Source organism: Sturnira hondurensis, unplaced genomic scaffold, assembly GCF_014824575.4.
Source record: "Sturnira hondurensis isolate 20B ecotype Veracruz unplaced genomic scaffold, ASM1482457v3 Scaffold0002840, whole genome shotgun sequence".
NCBI classification, from domain to species: Eukaryota; Metazoa; Chordata; class Mammalia; order Chiroptera; family Phyllostomidae; genus Sturnira; species Sturnira hondurensis.
This window is the reverse complement of record NW_028075471.1, coordinates 20,848,364-20,869,792: the sequence shown is the minus strand read 5'-3', so window position 1 is coordinate 20,869,792 and position 21,429 is coordinate 20,848,364. Positions and strand designations below refer to the sequence as shown.

The following is a 21,429-nucleotide window of genomic DNA, read 5'->3' as shown; positions in this document are numbered from 1 at the left end:
CACGTAGATTCGACCCAAGGTGCAGAGCCGTGGGGAGCCACAGGCAGGCGGGCGCCTGAGAGAGAGAGCATCTGCGGGCAGGAGACCAAGTTCTCCCCGAACGCTGCGCACACCTTCCTCGTCGGGGTCTCACCTGGACCCCTGTGAGGAGGGACCTCACCCCAACCCTAACACTGGCAGCCAGTGCAGCTCCCCAGCTGGCCGTGAGGGGAGTGGGTGCAGACCGGAGACCGCCTGGGAATTTTAAAGGAAACCCTGGAAAATTAGGTGACCACAGCACCTGGAAAGTTTCCAGAGTATTATATTGACCCCAGTGTGACTCCTAGGAAGTTCATTTTTAAAAATTTAAAAATAAGTGACTTTTAAAAAAATAGGTCACCAAGAAGTCAGTGGACCCACACTGCAGGGGCCCGCATTACAGTCACACTAAAAGCCACATCAACGAATAGCAAGGCGGACAGATCTGATACCAGAGTTGTTCCATAACCTGAAGTACTCAGTTTATAAAAATGCATGAGATATGCAAAGAATCTGGAAAGCATGCCATATATGCAAGAGAAGAGAAGCCAAAAATAAGGCATTCCCTCAATGTTAGACTTCAAAGAAGGCTTTGAAGGCTCCAAAGAAGCTACTATACGTGTATTCAAAGAACTAAAGGAAGTTGTTTTAAAATGCTAGATAAAATCTTGACAAAGACCTCTCACCAAGAGACCCCACGCGGAGAATATAAATAAAGGACAGAAATTGTAAAGAGAAAGAGCATGCTGAAAAGCACAGCATGGGCAAGGCCCCAGGTGGGCTCAGCTGCAGAACTGACGGAACGGACAGCAGAGCCGGCCAGGAGACCCGATGAGCCAGTCTGAGGGGCAGCAAGGAGCTCCTCCGAGGCCTGGGACGCCACTGAGCAAACCGGCACTCCGGTACGGGGGTCCCAGAGGACAGGGACACTGATTCACAAAGTGACCCTCACAGGAGCTTTTGCATTGAGTTTGCAAAATCAGAGGGCACATGTGGGTGACCTGCCAAGTGCCCCCTAGACACAGCCTTCGGGGCCAAGAGGCAGAAGACGAGGGAAGGCACAGGGGGACCATTCTGGCCCACTCCCTGGTTCCGTCGATCTGAACTAGGAAACCCAGGCAGATCAGAACCTTAAGTGAGCATTTTCCGGGCTCGCAGCCTCACGTGTACCCCTGGCACCAGCGGCCCTCGGGACCTGCCTTGGTCTCTGGCCTAACACACCACCAAGCTCACGATAAGTCACCATGTGGAACTCGCTACATATTTTCCAAAGTCTTTGAAGTCATGACTCCACTCATTTAAAATTTCAGCTCCAATTAAACATTTAATACTTAATTGGAGAAAGCACCCCTCTATAATTGAGCTGAGCATTACTCGAAAGAGGATTCCGAGAAAGCCAGCCCCAGATGTAAGGGGAGGTGAGTTTCCCCGCCCCACACGTGGGCCCAGAGGAAAGGGCAGGTTCTGTTTGTCATGTCTACGGAAACCGCATGTTGTCTCCAGGGATGTGTTTCACACATTTATTCAATTAGATAATTCCGTACGGTCGTGGCAGGAGGAGGGAATCTGCAATAGATTGTAGACTCCAGCTGTGCCTGTGCGCTGTGACATTAAATCAGAAGTAAAATGACTCCAAAGCTGCATTTAAGGAAAACACAGAGTTTCAAGTAGTGAAGTGGTGAAACCATTAGGCTCTGTTGTCCCGGGGCCCTGGTGCTCTCGGGGCTCGGAAGTGAAGGGGTGGGCACGGCACTGCAGGCCCCCCTCCCGCAGGGCAGAGGAAAAGGGGAGCCAGAGGGTTCATTTCTGGTCCAGGCCCTCCCGAAAGGGGCTGTTGGACCCTGAGGAGGCCATGGCCTCTCGCTCCACACCAGTTTTCCCGCCTGGGGGTGAGGATGCTGGTCTAAACCGCCCGAGGGACCTCTTCCACGCTACAGCCTGTGACCATCAAGTGCCACCCGAGCCAAAAGTCACTTCCTCGTATGACTTTAAGATGAGATTATTTATCACTTAACATGCAGGTGAGTTGTATGCGTCAACTTCCCTGGGCTAAGGGGTTCCCAGATGGCCGACGGCACATTACTCCGGAGTGTCTGGGAGGGTGTTTCTGGAAGAGACCGCATTAGAGTTGACAGGCTGAGTGAGTCAGGTGGCCCTCCCCAGAGGGGGTGGATGTTGTCCAGTGCAGCAAGGCCCCGAAAAGCACAGAACAACCTGGGAGGCTGTGCTCACTCCCCACAGGTCTCCTGCCCTCGGTGCCCCAGGCCCAGCCTTCAGCCCCGGCTGCCGCCCGCGCACTGGCCCTCGGACTCCCGAGACGCGGAACAACAGTGGCAGCAGCGTCCTGGGTGCAGGGGCACAAGGGCAGCCCCTGGGGCTGCTCCGCCTCCACATCTGAGTCCTCCTTACAAAGAAATGTATGTGTGAGGGCGTGTTCCCCAGAGGAGCACAGACGACCACCCAGAGCTTCGCGCTCAGGGCACTCCCTTAGGGGAACACACCCATTTCCACTTCCAGCAGGACGGGCACTACCCAGCCCAGGATGGAGCCAAGCTGAGTCTCCTGTGCATTCGGGGTTCCCAGGGGACCTTGTCCTCCCATCTGCAGCCGGGGTTCTGGCTGCAGGTGGGACCAGGAAGTACCATGTCTGGGCTCCAGAGCAGGAGGCCTGGCACCTCACTGCAACCAGATACTCCAAACAGGCCCTGGGGTCATCTCCCGAAAAGGCAGGCCTTGAAGGGCGTGCATCCACTGAAAGGCACCCCTTGCCTGTGGTGCACTCCCCCTGGCGCCCACATGTGCCCCATACTGGCCACTATTTGGCCAACAAGTCTCCTTAACACACCAGCCAGGAGACGGCAAGAAAAAGACATCTTTCCAGAGCCACGCTCCCCGCCCCACAGCACTGCTGGAAGCCCTAAGGAGCTGTGAGTTCTGGGAGGGGTCTCCGTGCCCTGGAGACCACCCCACAACACAGCAAAGGCCCATGGGCTCAGCTTGCAGGGCCTGGGGCCCCAGAGCCCCTGGAGGCCAGGCAGGGTCTGCAAGGGGAGCTGACCTTGATGTTGTACTGGACGCAAAGCCTCGGGCGAGTGTGGCCGCCTGTGCAGTAGAGGGGCCTCAGGGGATGGCCAACTGCGGCATCCTGTCCTTTCTCAAGGACACGCCTGTTCTCTTTGATGGGACTTCACAAATCACTGTCACCCCCAGCCCCTCTCATAGTCACCCAGCGTGGGCCCTGCAGGTGGGTGCTCGCCCTAACGGGCTCTTTCCCAGGGGCAGCACCAGAGCATAGGTGCCACTCAAACTGGACAAAACCGGAAGCCAAGAGGAAGCTGTGCCTCCCGCTCAGCAGATGTAGCAGCAGCTGCCCCGGGAACCAGGCCCTGCGGCTGTCCCGCTGCAGACCAGGCTCTGCTGGCCCCTGTCACAGCTTCTTTCCAGACCCCAGGGGACCCCTCCTGTGCCCAGGCTGCCTTCCTGGGACTGACTTCGGTCCTGGACCTCAGGAACAGAAGGTCCTGATCGCTGAGGCCTGGGGCTCCTCAAACCAAACCAAGATGGTCTCCTAGAATTAGGAAAAGTAGACACATGCTCCAACTCAGTTTTCAGGACCCGCCCACTCCTGGGCTGTTGCCTCTGGGGCGGGAAGAGGGTCTGTACCACTGATGCCCCCCATGAACGAAGCCCCTAATCTTCTGAGGGGGGCAGGGGTGGTAAGGGGAGTAGAGATGGCTGGGCGGAGCATAAGGCAGGTGCAAACTGGCTGACTCCACAGGTAGGAAAGCATCCAGGTGCCCTGGGGTCTGGACGGGAAGAGCTGGCAAAGCTGCCAGCCCCCAGGTCCCTGAGGCACAGTGAGGGGACACCTGTCACACTGCAAGGGAGCAGTTCCGTCACCTGCAAGGAGGTGGGCTGGAGGCCTCACATCTCTGCAGAACCCGGGACAGCCTCCTCGGCCCAGGGTAGTGACTGAGACCCAGCAGCTTTTTCCAGGCCCACGACGGACCCTGGGGTCTTGGGGGACCACATGGCGTCCTGCGAAACTTGCATGCAGCCACACTCCTGCCCCACCTCATTGGTCCTGAGAGGCCACCAGGCTGCTGCGTTGGAGCAGCACCTCCATGGAGGGAGGCTCTGGTGGGGGGTGGGGGGCAGGATTCAGATCTGAAGCAAAATAATCACAAAGTTGGGGCGTTGCTGGGTTTAGCTGTTATTTTCCCCAGACAGAAGCTCTTTGAAGACAACAAATATTCAAATCATCACTTAATAGGGAGGACAGGGGTTTTTTGTTAAATAATATTAAATAACAATAGACTTCAATTTGTGCTGTTTAATATCCCAACTAAACTCCATTACTGAAGAAGCTAAGAAAAATAGTTCTTAAGATTTTCTTACTGGGTTATGATATTTCTCAGCACATTGGACGTCCGAAGTTCCTTGGCACTGAACACATTGTTATGTATGAGACACCACCTTCCCAGTGGGCATCCTGAAGATGAGAGGGCTTCTTGCAAGGGAAAGATTTGGGACATTGGTCACGTACATTTTAGGAAAGGCCGGCGTTTCCCACAGCAGAGAGAGGGCAGCCTCCTCCGATGTCCCTTCAGCAGGGCGGAGTGCGTGAGACTCCACCACCCGCACGTGGTGAGTGGCACTTACTCGGAATGTGTCACAGAATATGACTAAGCAGCTGTACACCAGGTGTGTTCCGCAGGGGAAGACACCCTGCCCACTACAGCTTGTGTTAACACCCACAGCTGCCTGGTGAGTCAAAAGTCTGAGAGTTAACTAGCCTCTCACCAAGCTGTTTTATCCCACCCAAGTCCCTCCTGCAGTCACGACCTTCCTTGGCTCTTTCCGGGCAGTTTTGTCCAAAAAAAGGTGACTAAATATTGAAACAGAATTCTCTCCACATCACTGCCCCAGAGCTACTTCGCCGTTGCAAGATTTCACCAAGAAAGGCGGTGACAGTCTATACAACACGCAGCTATGGAATACTCTTGAGCGTTACAATGTAACCCGCCGTTTTCCCGGATCTCCGCGGTATGACCTGGCTCACGGGCGCCGCCTAGGGACTGGAGCGCAACTCGCGCCTTGTCGCCCACCCAGAGGCCCCCGCTCCGGGCTGAGAACGCGACCCAGGGGAGATTTGAATAACCTTCTTCCCGGTTCCTCTATCCACTACTCGGATGGCCACTCCGGGAAAAGGGGCCGCACTGACCAGCGACCAGCCCGGCCCATGTGCTACCCCACACTCAACAGAAACGGGCCTGGGACCTCGGGAATCTTTCGAGACATCCCGGCTCTGATTTCAGAGTCAAGTCTCCGCGGTTATTTTGGGAATAAATGTGACCCTGGGGCATTTCTTGTTTCCTTTAATTTCCCAATGAAATCGGAGACCCTGTTCTTGGCTGTCAAGGCAGATAACACCCAGCTGCACGAGGGTAAGGGCAGAGCCGGGCGGCCAGGACTCCCGGGCACGTCCGGGGTGAACAGGGTCGCCTGGCCCAGCGCCGGAGCTCCCGGGGAGGGTTGGGCTGCTATCTGTGCGCGGGGCGCAACTCCCTCTCTCTCCATCCCCGCCCCCCTATTCTTTGTGGAGCCTCAGTTATTGCTACAGTTTAACGCATTGTTTGTGTATTTGTTCTGAGAACACTGACCGGTCTTCAGTTCGCGGCGGGGAGCATGCGCATACACAGAAGCGAGGTGGTGTTGAGCTGACCCTCAGCTGCACCCACGGCTGCTAGTAGACTCGTGGGGTGGAGGGGGAACGCAAGGGAACCCTGATTTGCAGTTTCTGCCGCAATCTGCAAAAATCTCCCCCAAGACACCTGTGCACCTCTAGGGCGAGAGTCCAGTTTCAAGTGCTTGGGGCAATCCCTTCCCTCATCGTCCCGCGGGGTCTGGGGGCTGATCCGTAATTCCCAATTCAATCCTGGACCTCGAGCGTCCTCTGACGGTTCCCTGAAGCAGGGTCGCGCAGAAAAAACTGAAAAGCCCCACGCACGGAGCTGGGGGACTTGGATCTGCGGCCCCTCAGGGGCGAACCGCGCCGGAACCTGCGCCCTGGCGCTGCGTTCAGACCGCACGCAGTACGGAATCCAAAAGTCTCCACTGCCGAGAGCAGTGCTCTCTGATGCACCGGAGAGCGCTCAGCACAGGGGCACTTAGTGGTCGGGGAAATGTGAGTGCAAATCACCGGTGTTGAGGACAATTCGGTTATTGAGTGCCCTTCAGAAAAGCGCCCGCTTTATTGTTTTTATTATTCTTTTGCTGTGGAACCAAGCTCCGTGTGAAAATTCATCAGGGAGAAGACCTAGCAGGTCAAACCGTTGGCAAACCCCGCTTGGGGTCCGTTGCACGCTGGCCCGCGTTGCCCACTGGAAACTTGCCGTGGCCAGCAAGTGGGGGCCTTCGCCCTTTGAGAAGCGATCCTGGGTCGGACGAAGCCATCTGCGCACCTCCAGGTGCGCATTTGTGGGGCCAGATTGGGGGGCGGGCGAGTGGCCCCACGGGTGCTACGAAAACTCCGAGTCCTCGGCTCCCCGTTCAAAAATGCCACGAACCCCTGACCCCAGGACTTGCATTTTGGAAAATTTTGCAAAGTGTACACGGATGGGAAGTGGCGCAGGTCAGCGTCTTCTACAGAGGTCCGCTGAGGGCGCCCTGCTCTGGCGACAAAGACCGAGAAGTGCGGCGGTGACTCCAGGTTGGCCGAGGACGGGCGGGGACGCTGAGGGGGCCGGAGGCACCAGGCTCAGTGGGTGATGGGAAGCGCAGGGGTCCTGGAGACCGCGTGGTGGCGGGGCCCCGGGCGTGCACGTGGGGGCAGGTGCTGGAGAGGCCGCGCGCTGCGCGCTCCACCCGCCTGCCTGGACGAGATACAGGACCCCGGAGCCTGGTCAGCGCCCGCCTGCCTGGTCTCCCCCCACCCCCGCGCCCGGTTCCGGGGCGTGTCTTCGACCACTTCGGCTTCTATATAGCGGCGGGCGCGCCTGAGCCGCCCAGATGCGAACCCTGCGGCGGGCGTTTAGGACGGGTCGCTTCCTGCTCCGACTCCTGCTCGGCTCCCGCAGCCTCGCGCCTCACTCAGTCACCCAGTCCCCCCACCCCGAGCGCCAGCTGGCTGAGCAGCGGACCCCTGCAGTGGGCACCATGCCGCTGATGCGCCCCATAGTCTTGGCCGCCACGCTGACGGCTCTGGCGCTGCTCGGAGTGGCGCCCGCGTCGCGGGCGGGTGCGGCCTTGGTGGGCTCCGGCCCCGTGGTGCGCTGCGAGCCTTGCGACGCGCGCGCCCTGGCCCAGTGTGCGCCCCCGCCTCCGGCGCCCGAGTGCGCCGAGCTGGTGCGCGAGCCGGGCTGCGGCTGCTGCCTGACCTGCGCGTTGCTCGAGGGCCAACCGTGCGGCGTCTACACCGAGCGCTGCGGGGCCGGCCTCCGCTGCCATCCGCAGCCTGGCGAGCCGCGCCCGCTGCATGCCCTCCTGGACGGCCGCGGAGTCTGCACCAACATCAGCGCCACAGGCCGCCTGAGCGCCTACCTGCTACCCGCCCCAGGTGAGCCACCTGTGCCAGGTGCGTCGCCTCAGAGCCCAGAGGGCGGCGCCCTCGGCCACAGATAGGCCAAAGGCAGTGTAGGCGCGAAGATTTCGCTGCTCTCCCCGCCCCGAGTGTAGGACGTAAGGAGACTGAACCCTCAGGAGGCGAGCGCGCTCGCGGGAGGGTCCCTTCGCAGCCTGTCCATTCTCTGGGTGCAGAGCGCTTGTAAATCGCAGAGCGCCTGTAAATCGCAAAGCTCTTTGGGCGAAAATGGGTCAAAGATTTTGTAGGGAGGGAAGGAGAGAACACCGAGGTCGGTGGGCAACGGGGGACCCTGGACATAGGAGACTCTCCTGCCGGGGATGTGGGCGTGAACTCCGCTGCCTGCTTCGCCTCCCGCGAACTAGGACCCAGCGTGTCCACACCCAGGATGCTGGGGACGAGGATGCAGGGAGGCGGTGGGGCCGGTTGCGGAAGTGGAAGGTGGGCAGGCCCGTTGTAGGAAGTAGCACTTGTGTTCAAAACAGTCCCATTTGCATGGACTTAGGATTTGCAAAGCAGTGTCCCCTCCGGGGGTGTTCCCAAGCGAGCCAAGTGGGAATCAGGTGTGAGTGTGTTTGCGGTTGGACACCCTGACCCTCAGAAAGAAGCAGCTCTGCAAGGTCTCCCCAGAGGCAAGGAGGAGGGCGGAGGCTGAACCTCAGTTGCTACCACTGTCATCCTCCCCTTTTCTACACCCCCTGCCTGCTGCCTGTGTGGCGCCTCAGACAGACGCCAGGAGCTGGGGGCCGGGGCGGGACGCCTGGACCCGCGGACTTTGGTGAAAGGAAGGCACAGGTGGTTGCGCCCCGGGCTGTTTGTTGCCATACTCTGACACCGAAGGGATGCGCCCGGTTAAGGGGGCCAGAGGAGGAGGCCGCCCGGTCAGGTGAAGCACAGTGCATCAGGCCCTTCGATGAGAAGTTTAATGGAGTCCGCGTCTGACCCTCCCAAGTGTGGAGCCGGCTTAGCCAGCCTCGCTTAGCGACGAGCGTGGAGCCCCCATACCAAGGCTGGGAGAGCTGCGCAGAGCTGGCAAGCCGCAGCCTCTCGGAGGAGGGGATTTCCACATGGGGGGAGGGGTGTTCCACAGGGGGGTGTCCTTCCGAGGCAGCGCTGCCCCGTTTCTCCCTGAGGACCCGCTGTTCTGGGGTTGGTAGAGAGACAAAATCCCAGCTGCCCGCCTGTCTGTCTCCCGGAGAGCAACCCCTGAGCCGTGTGGGCGCCCCACTGCTGCTGCGCCGCTTCTAGCCGTTCAGAAAGTGGTCTGAGAAGTCCCCCAAAATACTGTTTTTAGTCACTTTAGTGGGTGCGTTAATTACTGGTATGGAGGCATGTGGCTTATTAACAAAATTATATAGTAATATTGACTTCTAAAACCTGTGTTGGGTCGGGCGAGGTAAATTTCAGTGACAGTCAAAAGTTAAATTTGCTTAAAAGGAACGATTTCCTCTTCACCCCTAAATCCTCGGGCGGGCAAGTCTAAGAAATTACTCAGAGCGCTTGGGAAACAAATGCAAATATGCTTATTTACATATTCGTAGCATCTCCAGGTCCCCAGGAGTTCCCTGAAGAAGAAAAAGAAACGAAGATTAAGGGAAATTGAAACCAAATCCAACCAGTTAAGAGCTTGCCCCGTGGGCGCTGAGCCTCCCCCTCACCAGGCCCCTGGGAAGGATACACGTCCTCCCCCTCGTGGGGCCGCTTTCCTCGGTGGGGACACAGAGACCCAAAGCGGAGGCGCTCCCCGAGGTCCCCCCCCAACTCCGCCCCGCCCTGGGGCGCAGTCTCCTGCGCCGCGCTGCTCCCCGGAGTCCAGCACCAGAGGCGGTGGCCCGCTCCCCGGCACTGGTAGGCTGCCTCCGCGCCTGGCATGCGCCCGGGAGGGCAGGGCACAGTTCCGCCGCTGCAGGCGCTGGACCCCCAGGCTAGATTCCCCAGAGCAAAGGGCTCAGAGGCGCGGGGTCGCTGCTGGTTCTGGTGAAGTGACCATATGGCCTCTACCTGGTCGGTTGTGTGGACCAGGCGAGAGGACGGACCCACACCCACGAGCCCCTGTCCCGAAAAAAGGACGCACGTGCTCCGTATGGTGGCAACCCCACATCCAGACTGCCCCTCCCCCCCCCCTCGCTGGGGTCAGAGTTGTTCTCCACTTACCAGGCCGTTCGGGGAGGGACTTGCAGGAGGTACCCCTCCGGAGTGTGAGCCGTAACAGATCTGTGCCCTGTCCCTCACACGCCGGTGGTGGGGAGGGACTCACCTGCGAAGGTGCCCCAGAACGGAGGGTCGGAGCAGCGCCCCTGGGTGACAGTGAGTCAGAGCCGTGATGGCGGGACCTTCAACACCAGCAAACACGCCTCCCGAGTCCGGACGTGCAGCAGAGCAGCTCAAATCGATGGTGCAAAGCGAGCCCCTGGCCTGGCGGCCCTCCGGGGCCAGTGCTGGATTCGGAATCCCTTCCCAAAGGGCCCCCTCGCCCAGCACTGCCAACTCAGGATCGGCCGGCCCGGGCTCAGCTCTGCCCCCTCCTGGTGGAGGAGGGGACATCAGCCCGCTGCGTAGGTACCCACTCAATCAAAGCTTGTCTGGGAGCTCACTTCTCGAGGTAAAGCCGCTACCGTTGCTACTGGTGTGACAGATAACACCTTATCGAGGTGTGTTCTTGAGCATACTTGGGGTTGTTGAATAATGTTTCCACTGAAACGTGACTTGGCTTAATCCTTGGATTTTGAGAGGTCTGCTGACAACTGTCTCCTCCGGCATCTTTCCAGGAAACGGCAGTGAGTCGGAGGAAGACTACAGTGCGGGAACTGTGGGGAGCCCGGTGCTCCCCGGCACACACCGGGCCCCCGACTCCAAGCTCCACCCTGGCCACACCAAGATGGACGCAATCAAGAAAGGGCATGCCAAAGACAGCCAGCGCTACAAGGTCACCTACGAGGCCCAGAGCACGGACACCCAGAACTTCTCCTCTGAGCGGGAGATGGAGCACGTGAGAGCCAGCCCCTGTCCTCTGGGGACTGGCAGTGAGGGAGGGGGGCACCCAGGCACCCCAGGGCACGGAGTTGCTCTTCACTGAGGAGCCCCGTGGGTGCACCCCATCCAGCGTGTGGGGGCAGCTGCCATGACTCCTCACATACAGGACAGGAACCTGACAGTGCCCCTTCCCCAGGGGGGACCTCGCAGGGGCCCAGGTCAAACACAGCTGGTAACAGTGTGTGGTCTCCAAGCTAAAGAGAGACATTCCCATAGATGAGCTTCCTTCTGTCCACCTGGCCTCTGAGTGTCCTGGCCTTGGGGGCTATGTCCCTGGGTCCAGGCCTTGTCTGAGGACACAAGAGAGATGGCGCCATGGTTGGCGCCCTCATGGGGGCATCAACAGCTGGATCCAGCAGCAGATACTGGAAGGGCACCTTGAAGGTCCTGCTGGGAGGGCTCGGGGTGGATGGGGCTTTATGAGGTGGCCGAGCCCCTGGGTGACCAGCCCCCCGCCCCTCCCCAGGGGCCCTGCCGCCGGGAGATGGAGGACACGCTGAGCCACTTGAAGTTCCTGAACACACTGAGTCCCAGGGGCGCACACATTCCCAACTGCGACAGGAAGGGTTTCTACAAGAAGAAGCAGGTGAGCGTGCTGCAGGCCCCTCCCCCCCGCCCCTCGCAGAGGGGCAGCTGCCACAGCCCCATGAGCACCTGCCTAGCACTGCATCCGGAGTGGTGTTGAGCATGGTGGGCGGCCCCACAGAGTGACTTGAGGGCACCGCTGCCCTGAGACCCCGCCCCACCACCAGGCCCTCCTGGGAGTGGCACGTTGCAGGTGGAGGTGTTTGAAGCCATAGCAAGTCCCTCCGCAGGTCACAATGACAAGTGTCTGCTCTCTCACTGTACCGTGCTGTCTGGGTGTCTGCAGAATCAGCCACAGAACAGCACATGGTCACAGTGGCCCCGTCACAGGACTATCTTCGCCAGTGGCCATGGGTCCTTGGCCTGCTTGCCACACTTGTTTTCTGTCCATCACTACTCAGGAAACTCACACTGGGACCCAGTGCGCTCACAGCATGGGGTGAGCTCTGACAGGCAGATGTGACGAGCACAAGGCAGGCAGGATGTTGTCATCCCCTCCTTCAGCACCCAGGTCCCATGACTACCCAAGACCCTGAGGGACACAAACCCCCCATGCAAACACGCACAGGGGCTGGACCACCTCCCCATGCGTCAGGCGTCAGGGCTCCATATGGGAGATGGACACTGGAACTGACGCCACCTTCTCTCTCGGTCCACAGTGCCGCCCCTCCAAAGGCAGGAAGCGTGGCTTCTGCTGGTGTGTGGACAAGTACGGGCAGCCTCTTCCAGGCTACAGTGCAAAGGGCAAAGGGGACGTGCAGTGTGACAGTGCAGAGAGCAAGTGACGTGACCACGTAAGTGGGGCCAGTGGCTGGGGTGGGGGCACCTACCCAACTGTCCCTCTCCAAAGGGACAGGGCTATAGGCAGGAGACGGCTGAAAGGTGGACCCCTGAGGAAGGTGAGGGGGCCCCAACCCAATTAAACAAGAGCAGGAAGAGGGTCCCACCTGCCTCAAAATGCTTCTCATGGTCTCGGAGAACGGAGAACTGGTCTCTCTCTCACACATACACACACACACACACACACACACACACACACACACTCAGGGGGAGGCCCTTGGAGTTCAGCTTTTCCCTGCGAGCCCAGTGTTTCCCTCACCTTCCCAGGTAATGCTTTTAATCCCCAGGACCTGTTAAGGAGTACGAATCTGCATTAAAGATGCGTGTTTTTTTCCCTGTAAGATTCCTCACGGATAATCTGATCATCTGTGGTTTGCAGAATGTTAGCAACGTTTATTTAAATCTAACACACACGATGAGATTTCTGACTGTCCTTTCGAAGCATGCTATCACACTCACCATTCGTGTTTGTAAGCGAGGGAGCTACTGGTGGGGAAAAGACCAATATGTTCCCAATATGTTTCCTTTCATCTCCCCGAGGCAAATGTAGTGCCCAGAAGAAAATTGCATCTTTAGTTATATTTTCTTTCCTTGCAAGTCAGAGAGAGTGACTAGTTTTGGGGTTCCTGGGGCCTCGCTCTGGGGTGGGTGGGGCTGCCCCGGCCAGCGCAGCCTCATGCATCGGGGGAGGTGGTTCAGCGCTGCCTTTTCCATCTGTTTCAGCTGGTGTGGAGCTCCAATGCGCCCTTTTTGCACAAAAGACACAGTCAGCAGCTGGCCACAGCCTCGATTGGTTTCTTTTTGTGGTGAATCAAAGTTTTTGTTTTTGTTTTTTAATCAAAGTTTAGAGAGAGATGCCTGACATGCCTGGGGTTCTACATGGTGACCTTGCGTGGCCCCCCACTCTGCTTATTGCAGCAGCCAATGAAACCGTGTGATTTTTCTTGTTGCTTCCTCCAAACCTGCTTATACACGCGTGCACAGCACAGCCGGGCCACATCTGGACCCCGCGCAGGCTGCCATGGCAGACCCTCACCTCGCACCTGAGTGTCCCTGCTGACATGGCAGCGCACGCTGTGCCCCTCTGGGATAACAGCCCTGCACTCCGGGTCCTCACACCTGGACACGCCCACTGGGAGCAAAGCCCTGCATCCCTCCTATTCCCAGGTGGCCCCGTCCTGCTTGGGAAAGAGTGGGGACAATGAGGCTGAGTTGTTCACATTGTTTAAAAATGACCAAGGATATTCTCAGGAACTGAGGCACCTGTAGAGGTGGGCAGGTCAGGCAGACCGCTGAGGACTCGGCCTTGGCTGGAGGCCCCTCAGGGCAGGGGATGGCTGGGGGCGGGGTGGCAAGCTCCACCCCTCCCTTTTCCGAGGGACCCACTAATAGCACGGTGCTTGAGATGACGACAGAAAATGGTGTTTTCTCACTCAAAAAGTCAAGACCAAGGTTATTTTTTAGGATAAGCTCGTTGAAGGCAAAGAAGGTTTGTGTTCACCCCTCCCATCTGCCACCCCACCCCAGCTCCATGTAACTGGTAGTGATTGTGTCTCGCCAGAGACGAATGGGAGCACAGAGTCACCCCCATGTCCCTTCTTGTTCCCCGAGAAGCGCCTTCGTGAACTGTCACCGGTGTGGGCTTCATAGCCCCAATGCAACAGGACCCGAACGTGCCGCTAGTGGGTCTCGGATGAGAACCAGCCACAGCCACAGTCCATGTCTTAGAGCTTCTAAGCAGCGGCTGCTCTGGGCGGGGGAGGGGGGGCGAGCACAGCACCTTCCTCTGGACAGAGGGGTCTCCAGACACTCTGCCCACCTATTAGCTTTTCTTTATTTTCTTTAAATTCTTTTCAGAAAAAAAAGTATTTTTGAAAAATTTGTGTCACCATGTATTTATAATTGGTCAATAAAGTTTTACCGTGAAGAAGCCCTCCCTGTGTCGGCAACCGGCTCCAGGGTCCTTCGGGGAGGAGCCTCACAGCAAATTCAGGACTGCGCCTCCGCCAGGTCACATTCTGGGGGCGGGGAGGGGGGCGTGCATCAGCAGGTGCATCTCCAGGGCCCTCACTGCAGTTCAGGTCTTTGTCCACGTTGTCCTGTCTATCACCACTCGGCAGGCAGGCACAGAGGGCTGCGCTACGCAGACCGGTGCCCTCCCCTCCCGGTCTCGGCTTACCGGGAGGACAAGGGCAGGGGGAGGAGCCTCCCTCCTCCCGCCCAGGGGAAGGGGTGGGGCTCTGACCCTGCAACTTTGGGGCATTGAAGGACATGCTTTGTTTCACGGAGTCACACCTGTTTAGAGTCCCTCCTGAACCCTTAACAAAGCATCTAAGTTGGGTCCTTAGCGCAGTGTGTGCTGGGGGCAGGTGGGGGTCACCTGCAAAGTGGTGAGGCCAGAGGAAGGGGGGTAACCAGTAGGGGGAGCAGGAGCCAGCAGACTGCAGGGGGCCCACCAGTGTGGGGATCCAGGGCAGGAACTGGAGCAGAGCCCCCGACTAGCCTTCCCAGACACAACATTGCATGCCCCCTTCAAGCCGGCCTTCGTGAGCTCACGTCCATGGCCACTCAGCTCAGCTCCTGTCCTCTCCAGTGATCATGGAGCCTTGCCTGTGGCTCTCCCCACCCCATCGACCGCCCTGAGCCTCCAGCTAGATGCTCAGGCTCCCCTGCTCCCCCAGGGTACACCTGTCACACCCCCCCCACTGTGTGTCCCAGGCACTGTCCCTGCACTGGGTCGAGACCATGCAGGCACCACCACTCCACCTTCCAGGACTCGGCTGCCAGTGGGCACATCGTGGCCACAATGGCGGTGTCCCTAAACGGCTTCTCGGGGGACAGCGGTCCACAGAGATGCCTTCTCCCTCGATCAGCCTCCACACATCTGGCAGGCATGGCCTCCAGTGTGCAGCACGCCCAATGTTTGGGCCGAGACATGCCACGCAACAGAACTCCCGGCCACCACTCCATGCCTCTGATGCTAGTAACACAGGAGAATTCTCGGGGAGTGAGCAGGATGCAATTGTGTTGTGTCCACAACTCCCACATACAGAACTGGGCAGAAGCACCCGCCACGCTTCGCTGGTCGCATGAATGCCAAGGGTACCCTGTTCTGTCTCCCCTTCTCTGCACTTTCAGCAGTTCCCGGGCTGAACCTGGGCCTTCTCGTCCGGGAAGGTGAACTGTATTTCTGTGGTTGCCAGAGTCCGTTTGCTCGCAGCAGATTCTGAGGATATTGTGTCCGAATCCTTCAGATGTTCTGATGTGGAGCTCTAAGCTCACAGGGTGCTCCTGGGGGTTGGCAGGGGGAGGCTGGCAGCCCAGCAATTGGAGGGGGAGGGGGGTCAGGGAGGGGCAGGAGCTGTGAGAACCGAGAGGTGACCCAGGTGACTAGAGGCTCCAGCTTCCCACCCCCATCCCCCACAACCCAGGACAGGGGCTGAGCTAGAAAAAGCAAGCAGGTGACTGTTTAAGGAAGAAGGAATCCAAGGCACAGAGGCCAGGGGCTCAGCTGTGCACACAGCAGGGTGGCCTAGCAAGGGGAGGTGCCCTAGGTGCCCACCTAGGGGAGGCCACTCAGCCCTGCAGAGGACAGGCAGAGGGTGAGGGAGCCAACTCAGGAGAGTCCTGTCTTGCATCGGACAGGAGAAGCCCTGACCAAACCACAGGTAGAAGGGACTGGACAAACGGACAAGTTAGGGCAGCAGGAGGTGGCAAGGGGACCCAGCCTGGGGGTGAGGGACGCCACTGGGCAGTGGGAGCCATGGGTCATGGGGTGACCTCTGTGAGGCAGATCTGCATGCAGAAAGGAGGGTGCACAAAAGTCCATGGCAGCCTGGCTGGTGCTGCTCAGTGGATTGAGGGGGGGGCCTGCGAAGCAAAGGGTCGCAGGTTTGATTCCTAGAGAGTGCACATGCCTGGGTTGTGGGCCAGGTTCCCCAGTAAGGGGCGCACGAGAGGCAACCACACAATGGTGTTTCTCTCCCTCTCTCCTTCCCTTCCCCTCCCTCTAAAAATAACATAAATAAAAATCTTTTTTTAAAAAGTCCATGGCAGTAACAATGTTTTGAATAAGACTTTATTTGTTTACACTGTGCAAGCACGTTTGACAATGTATCCAATGCACGTGTTCATGTGCTGCAACATCGCACACCTCGCTGTGACCACAGCATCGGCTGTTCCCTGAAAGCTCGCACCGAGTGGCTTTGGTGCAACACACAGAGTAAGTCACTGAACAGCTTGACAAAGTCACAGCCACACATCTGATTCTGCATTTTCTGAGCAAGATTTTCCACAGTTCTTTCCAAACAGAAGCACAGACCTTTAAAGAGCTAAAACTATTTACATACAACGTGGTGAAAAGTGTTTCGTGAATATAAATTAATATAGCACAAGTTACTGTGTAGAAAAATAAACTTACAGTGAATAAATAAACCGCAGCTTTAGATGCCAGGCAGTATGTGGAGTATGAACGTGGCTCCTATATATACAAACACACACGCAGATCAGTGGGCGTCTTCTGGAGTATAAATAGGTTGTGCACTTCAACATCCCGTCGGACCGAGGACGAGGCTGTGCTGCTTCTGTGCTCAGTGGAAATACTGCTGGCAGTTGGGGTCCCCTCTGACCTCCACGGACCCCAGGATCCTCCTCCCGCTCTGGGGGTCCACGCACCAGCAGAGCCCCGCCTCTCCGTCGAGGGACGTCTGGCACTGCAAGGACAGGATGTGGGGTCAGAGCAGCCAGTGAGGCAGGGAGCCTCGGAGCTCCTGCCACCCAGCACTGCACGGAGAGCGAGCGTGGGGAGCTTAGGCCGCAGGCACCACCCACTGGCCATGACTGTGGCTGCAGCAAACCCAGCATCCTCCTGGTTCTCCTTGCAAAATGGGCACTAAGGTCGAGTGTCCAGTGAGTTAAGGATTCCACATGTGTGGGAATCAGCGTGCTCCCCGGCCCCCGGGCAGGGCTGCAGGGGCCACAGAGCTTTTGTCATGAAGCTCGGCCTAGGTCTCAGTTTCCCCCATAACACCCTGTGCTTCGCTGAGGCCTCAAGGGCCCCTCACATGGAGTCTCGGTTTGTCCGAGCTCCTTTATAACGGGCAACTCGAGAAATGCTCTTGGGTTTAATTATAGAGTCCTTCCCCTTCATGGGGAGAAAAAAATAAGGGAAGTCAAACAGATACTAAATTTCCTAAGCAGAGCTGTGTCCTCCTGCTGGGCCATAGGTGAGAAGCTCGGATCCAGAAGGGGCAGGGCCTGCGAAAGCCCCACCTGCCCAGGTGTGCCGGGGCTGCCAGCTCCTGGAGCCAGCGGGCTGGACCTCGCTTCTTAGGACCAGCCGTGGGGCTTTCAGGAGCGTGCCTGGGGCTGGACACTGTGTGTGAGGGAAGGGCGGCTTTGCAGGGGGTGGGACCCCCTCGGCAAGGACACACACCTGTTTGCTGTGATAGAACCCGTTCTTCTTGCAGTTGGGCAGGTAAAACCTGTAGGGTCCACCTCTGGCCTCCTGCCGCTCCTGGGCCAGCCTCTCCAGCACACTGTGCAGCTCCTGCCGGCACGGCCCCTAGAACAGTGGTTTGGTTGGGACACTTGGCGAGAAACAGGAGCGCCCAGCCCGGTGGCTGGGAAAGAGGAGCTGTGTGCCCGAGGGCCACCTCCTCCTGCCCGCCTGTTGCTGGAAGGCATCTGGGCTCTGTCAGGGGATTAAGATGAAGGTTGGGACCCCATGCCCACTGACACTGAGCACCCCTAGGCCCCCATGGGAGCCGAGGGCTTCTCCACACTCTCTCCCCGCCACGGGCAAGTGTGGCCCCAGCTGCCTGGCGAGAGGGAGGGCAGAATGGAGACTTTAGCTGCAGAGATTTCTAGCCACTGACAATGGTGTCATCGCCCCCACGGCTAGTTCCAGAGAGCCGTCAGGGGAGGGTGAAGGCTTTCGCCTGCGGGATGAGTTAAGAGTGAACTTTTCCTCACTGGACATCACATTCAGGTGAGACTCTGGCACGGCTGGAACACGGCCCAGCCCCTCCCTTTCATGGGTGTGCCCCTGGGGGAATGATTGCTTTTACCCCCCAAATCAGCCCCAGCAACCCCAGCTGTGGCTCTTTGTCGCCCTCACGCGGCGGAATTAAAACCGGGCGGCACTGAGGATGCTGAGGTGAATCAGCGGCGGGCTGTTTCCATCTGGGAAGGTCATGTTCTGAAGATGGGCCGCAGTGACGGGTGTCAGAGTACTGTGAATGTGCCAAATGTGGCAGCCCTTTATGCTTCAAGATGGTGAAAATGCTGAATTTTGTCTTGGGTATATTTTACTAAAATCTTTAACGGGGTGGGGGAAGGGCGGCGGGGGAGGGACGGGGAGTCCTGGACTTGACAGTGGAACGGACAACCCAGCGCTCTCTCCACAGTCTCATCCAGTGCCCTGACTTGGAGACGAGCTCGGAGACACGAGGTGACGCAGCCCCCGCCCCCCCACAAGGAAGTGCGCAGCAGGGAGGCGCTGCCCTTCCCCCTTCCTTCTCCCGGAGAGTCGGCCAAGGGTCCCAGCCTCCGAAGCTCGGCTGGGCTAAACTGAGCAATGTCTGCCGGCCGCGAGGGTCCCCAGGCGGCACTGCCCCCACCTCACCTTCCACTGCTGGAGGTTGGTGCCCCCGTGTGCCCTCACGCTCTCCTGGTCACTGAAGGTCCTCCGGGGCACAAGCGGGTCCTTGCCAGAGGGCTTCACTGGGTGAGAAGTGCCCAGCAGCTGCTCCTGGGTCATCTCAGCTGCTCCTGGGTCATCAGGGGACCTGGTCTCCGGGGCTGAGAGGTCCTCGGCGTCTGAAAACAGAACAGCAGGGGCGGGTCAGCCCTCCTGCCATGTATGCACCTGCCCCCGCAGGGGCTTCCTTTCCCCAGATGGCTTCTGGGGGGAGCGACACCCGTCTGCTCTGGGAAGATGCGGAACCTCAGGTCCTGCGAGGGCGCCCTGTGACTCTCAGTCCCAGGCCAGGGAGAGGCAGGCACGGGCATCGCACCAGGTGGGGGAGAGCCCAGAGGAAGCTGCAGATGATGGCAAGTCCTGGCCCCAACCCTCAGCTCCCCGTTCATGCGAGAGTGTTTCTGAAATTCCACCTGGGCTGGTGCTGGGCTGTTGGAGAGAGGGTCTACCTGGCGGCTGTCCCCCTTCTACCCCAGCTGCTCTGCCTCCCCCACCCCTCCATGAGGGGGAGGGTCAGCAGCTGTCTTGCAGATCTGGAGGGTTGGGAATGGGCGCCCAACAGAGCACCCCAGAACTGGCCCTCTCGAGGGAGCCTGGCAAAGCCCTTGCCTTCAAGGGCCACAGGGAGGACGGCCCCATCTCCTCCACTCTGGGCACAAAACCGGCAGGAAAGCCCCTCGTCCCCTGGTCCCCTCCGCGGGGACTGCTGTGGGGCCTGAAGGTGGGGAGTGGGGGCAGGCAGCCCTTCCTGTTTCCCACCGTGAATGAGTCCCGCCACCTCCAGGAAGGGGCCTGAGGGCCAGGCTCTGAGCCGCGCAGGCACATCAAACGCTACAGCCTACACTCTCGCGGTATGTTCTGTAAACATCGGGGAAGCACAGGCTGTCTCCGCAGGACGTATATTACAAAGGACATTCCAAACACTGGGGTGGGGGGGCGCGGCAGGACGGGTTCCCAGCCCCGGCTACCCATGCCCCACAGAGAGGGGGACCAGGGGCCCTGGAGGCGGCCTGCTGCCTCTGCCCACCCTTACCATTGGGGGTGCTGCGGGCACTGGGCTCTCTCCCCATCTCCCCACCCTGCCCCTGGGCACCTCCCACAGGGCCATGCAATGATGGGGCACCTTACAGGCTTCAGCCCCGAGCTCTGGGCCTGGGCGGTTTGCGCCTCACTGGTTACAGGCTTCGGTGGAGCCCCAGGCCTGCTCAGCCATCCCGGGGGAGGGGACCAGGTGAAGGGGCCGAGGTACCTGTGGCCTCTGCACTGGGTGCAGCATTGTCAGATTCAGGCATGCAGGAGCCCTGGCCACGGGTGAGGGCGTACAGGGGTCGCGGCTCCCCGGGCAGAGCTCGGCAGCTGAGTCCGCTGGCACAGCGCGCCGTGGCCACTCCGCAGGCAGCGCCCAGAGGCAGGGCGCACATCGGGCAGCAGCCGCAGCCGGCAGGCCGGGCGGGCTCAGAGCAGGAGGTGGGCAGGGGCGGACAGAGTGCGAGCCTCTCAGCCGAGCAGGGTGCGCAGCGCCAGGGCTGGGGAGCGCCGACGGCCACGGCAAGCCTGACGACCAACAGGAGGAGGAGCGGCCAGATGCGGACGGCAGGGAGCTCGGGCATCGTTGGGTTGGATAGCGGGCAGGGGCTCGTGATCGCTGCTGGCTGCTCACTGGGTGGAGGCAGACAAGGACCGGTGATCGCTGCTCACTGGGAGCTGTCTGCTCACTGGGAGCCGTGCTCGCCTTATGAAGGGCACGGGCTGGGTCACCTGTCCCCAGAGGTTAATAATTGGCAGAGCGGCGTGCTAGAGGACTGTGTACAAAATAAGTTTGTTTTGCTCTTACGCTGGAGGCCCGGTGCCAAGCGTGGGCAGAAGGAGGGTCTGTGTCCAGGTTTCAGACTGTGTTTGTCCTGTTGTGGGTTCCTTCCCACCTGGGGCCAGAGTGCAGGTCAGACCAGGAGCACCCAGCCAGGTGGAGGAGGGTGATGTTGTTTTGTTCAGGAGCCCAGCCCAGCGATCAAGCCAAAAAAATACCCCCATCCTCACCCCTCGCCCCAGTTTCAAGTGGGGAAATGAGGCTCTGGGGGAGCAGCAGAGGACCGAGGCATCTGCGGGCCTGGCCATTCTTGGTGGCCAAGCCCAGAAGTGCTTTCCTTCTGCAGGAAGCTGTCCCCAGCCCACCACGCTCAGTCTCCCAGCCCTGCCCAGGAGGGAGGAAGGAAGGATGGACAGTCTGTCCGTCCCCGGGGCAAGGCCCCCTCAGTCTCACTGAAACCCAGCATCGGACCTTGGTGACAGCACCTCCGGGGAGCAGAGGGCCTGGGGCTCAGGGACAGGGGCCCAGGCCACAGGCCAGCACCCAGACCCCAAACTGCTCCTGACTGTGCAGCTCAGACGGAAGGCTCATGGGAATCAAACAGCAAGACCTTCTCTTTAGTTAAAATTCCCAGTTCTTGGATATTCTCCTGGGCTGTGAGAAAATGTCACTGTGCTTTCCAAGACAGTGAGGAGCGGCCCCGCCACACCCACCCCCCCACCCCCACCCCGAGAGTAGCAGCCACTCGCAGGCCCAGCCCCTGAAAGCAGGCGGCCCCGCCCTGACTGACAGAGGAGTCTCCCGGCTTGTCTCACACACCTGGGAGAACCTCCAGGTGTGTGCTCGACAGGTGATGGGAAAGCA

At 59.2% G+C, this 21,429-nt stretch overlaps 2 protein-coding genes across 2 annotated transcripts; one reads left to right on the top strand and one right to left on the bottom strand.

The window, feature by feature from the left end:
• Positions 1-7,014: 7,014 nt before the first annotated feature.
• On the top strand, positions 7,015-13,937 carry IGFBP3 (insulin like growth factor binding protein 3). Its single transcript, XM_037041054.1, has 5 exons — positions 7,015-7,576; positions 10,369-10,589; positions 11,100-11,219; positions 11,878-12,012; positions 12,782-13,937. Exons 1-4 carry the CDS (start codon positions 7,030-7,032, stop codon positions 12,001-12,003), a joined length of 1,014 nt encoding a protein of 337 aa, XP_036896949.1. The 5' UTR covers positions 7,015-7,029; the 3' UTR covers positions 12,004-12,012; positions 12,782-13,937.
• A 2,181-nt stretch (positions 13,938-16,118) lies between these two features.
• Positions 16,119-20,484, bottom strand: IGFBP1 (insulin like growth factor binding protein 1). The gene is made up of 4 exons (XM_037041052.1): positions 20,008-20,484; positions 18,684-18,877; positions 17,493-17,621; positions 16,119-16,770 (listed from the first exon to the last, which is right to left on the bottom strand). Exons 1-4 carry the CDS (start codon positions 20,366-20,368, stop codon positions 16,648-16,650), a joined length of 807 nt encoding a protein of 268 aa, XP_036896947.1. The 5' UTR covers positions 20,369-20,484; the 3' UTR covers positions 16,119-16,647.
• Positions 20,485-21,429: the final 945 nt, after the last annotated feature.

Bases quoted from the DNA above. Each gene is read 5' to 3' on its own strand.
- IGFBP3 (XM_037041054.1), top strand. From the start codon at position 7,030: ATGCGAACCCTGCGGCGGGCGTTTAGGACGGGTCGCTTCCTGCTCCGA. The intron at 7,577-10,368 runs GTGAGCCACCTG...GCATCTTTCCAG, and splicing joins CTACCTGCTACCCGCCCCAG to GAAACGGCAGTGAGTCGGAG. The intron at 10,590-11,099 runs GTGAGAGCCAGC...GCCCCTCCCCAG, and splicing joins CTGAGCGGGAGATGGAGCAC to GGGCCCTGCCGCCGGGAGAT.
- IGFBP1 (XM_037041052.1), bottom strand. From the start codon at position 20,368: ATGCCCGAGCTCCCTGCCGTCCGCATCTGGCCGCTCCTCCTCCTGTTG. The intron at 17,622-18,683 runs GTGAGGTGGGGG...CCACTGTTCTAG, and splicing joins CCAACCTCCAGCAGTGGAAG to GGGCCGTGCCGGCAGGAGCT. The intron at 16,771-17,492 runs GTGTGTGTCCTT...CTGTCCTTGCAG, and splicing joins GGTTCTATCACAGCAAACAG to TGCCAGACGTCCCTCGACGG.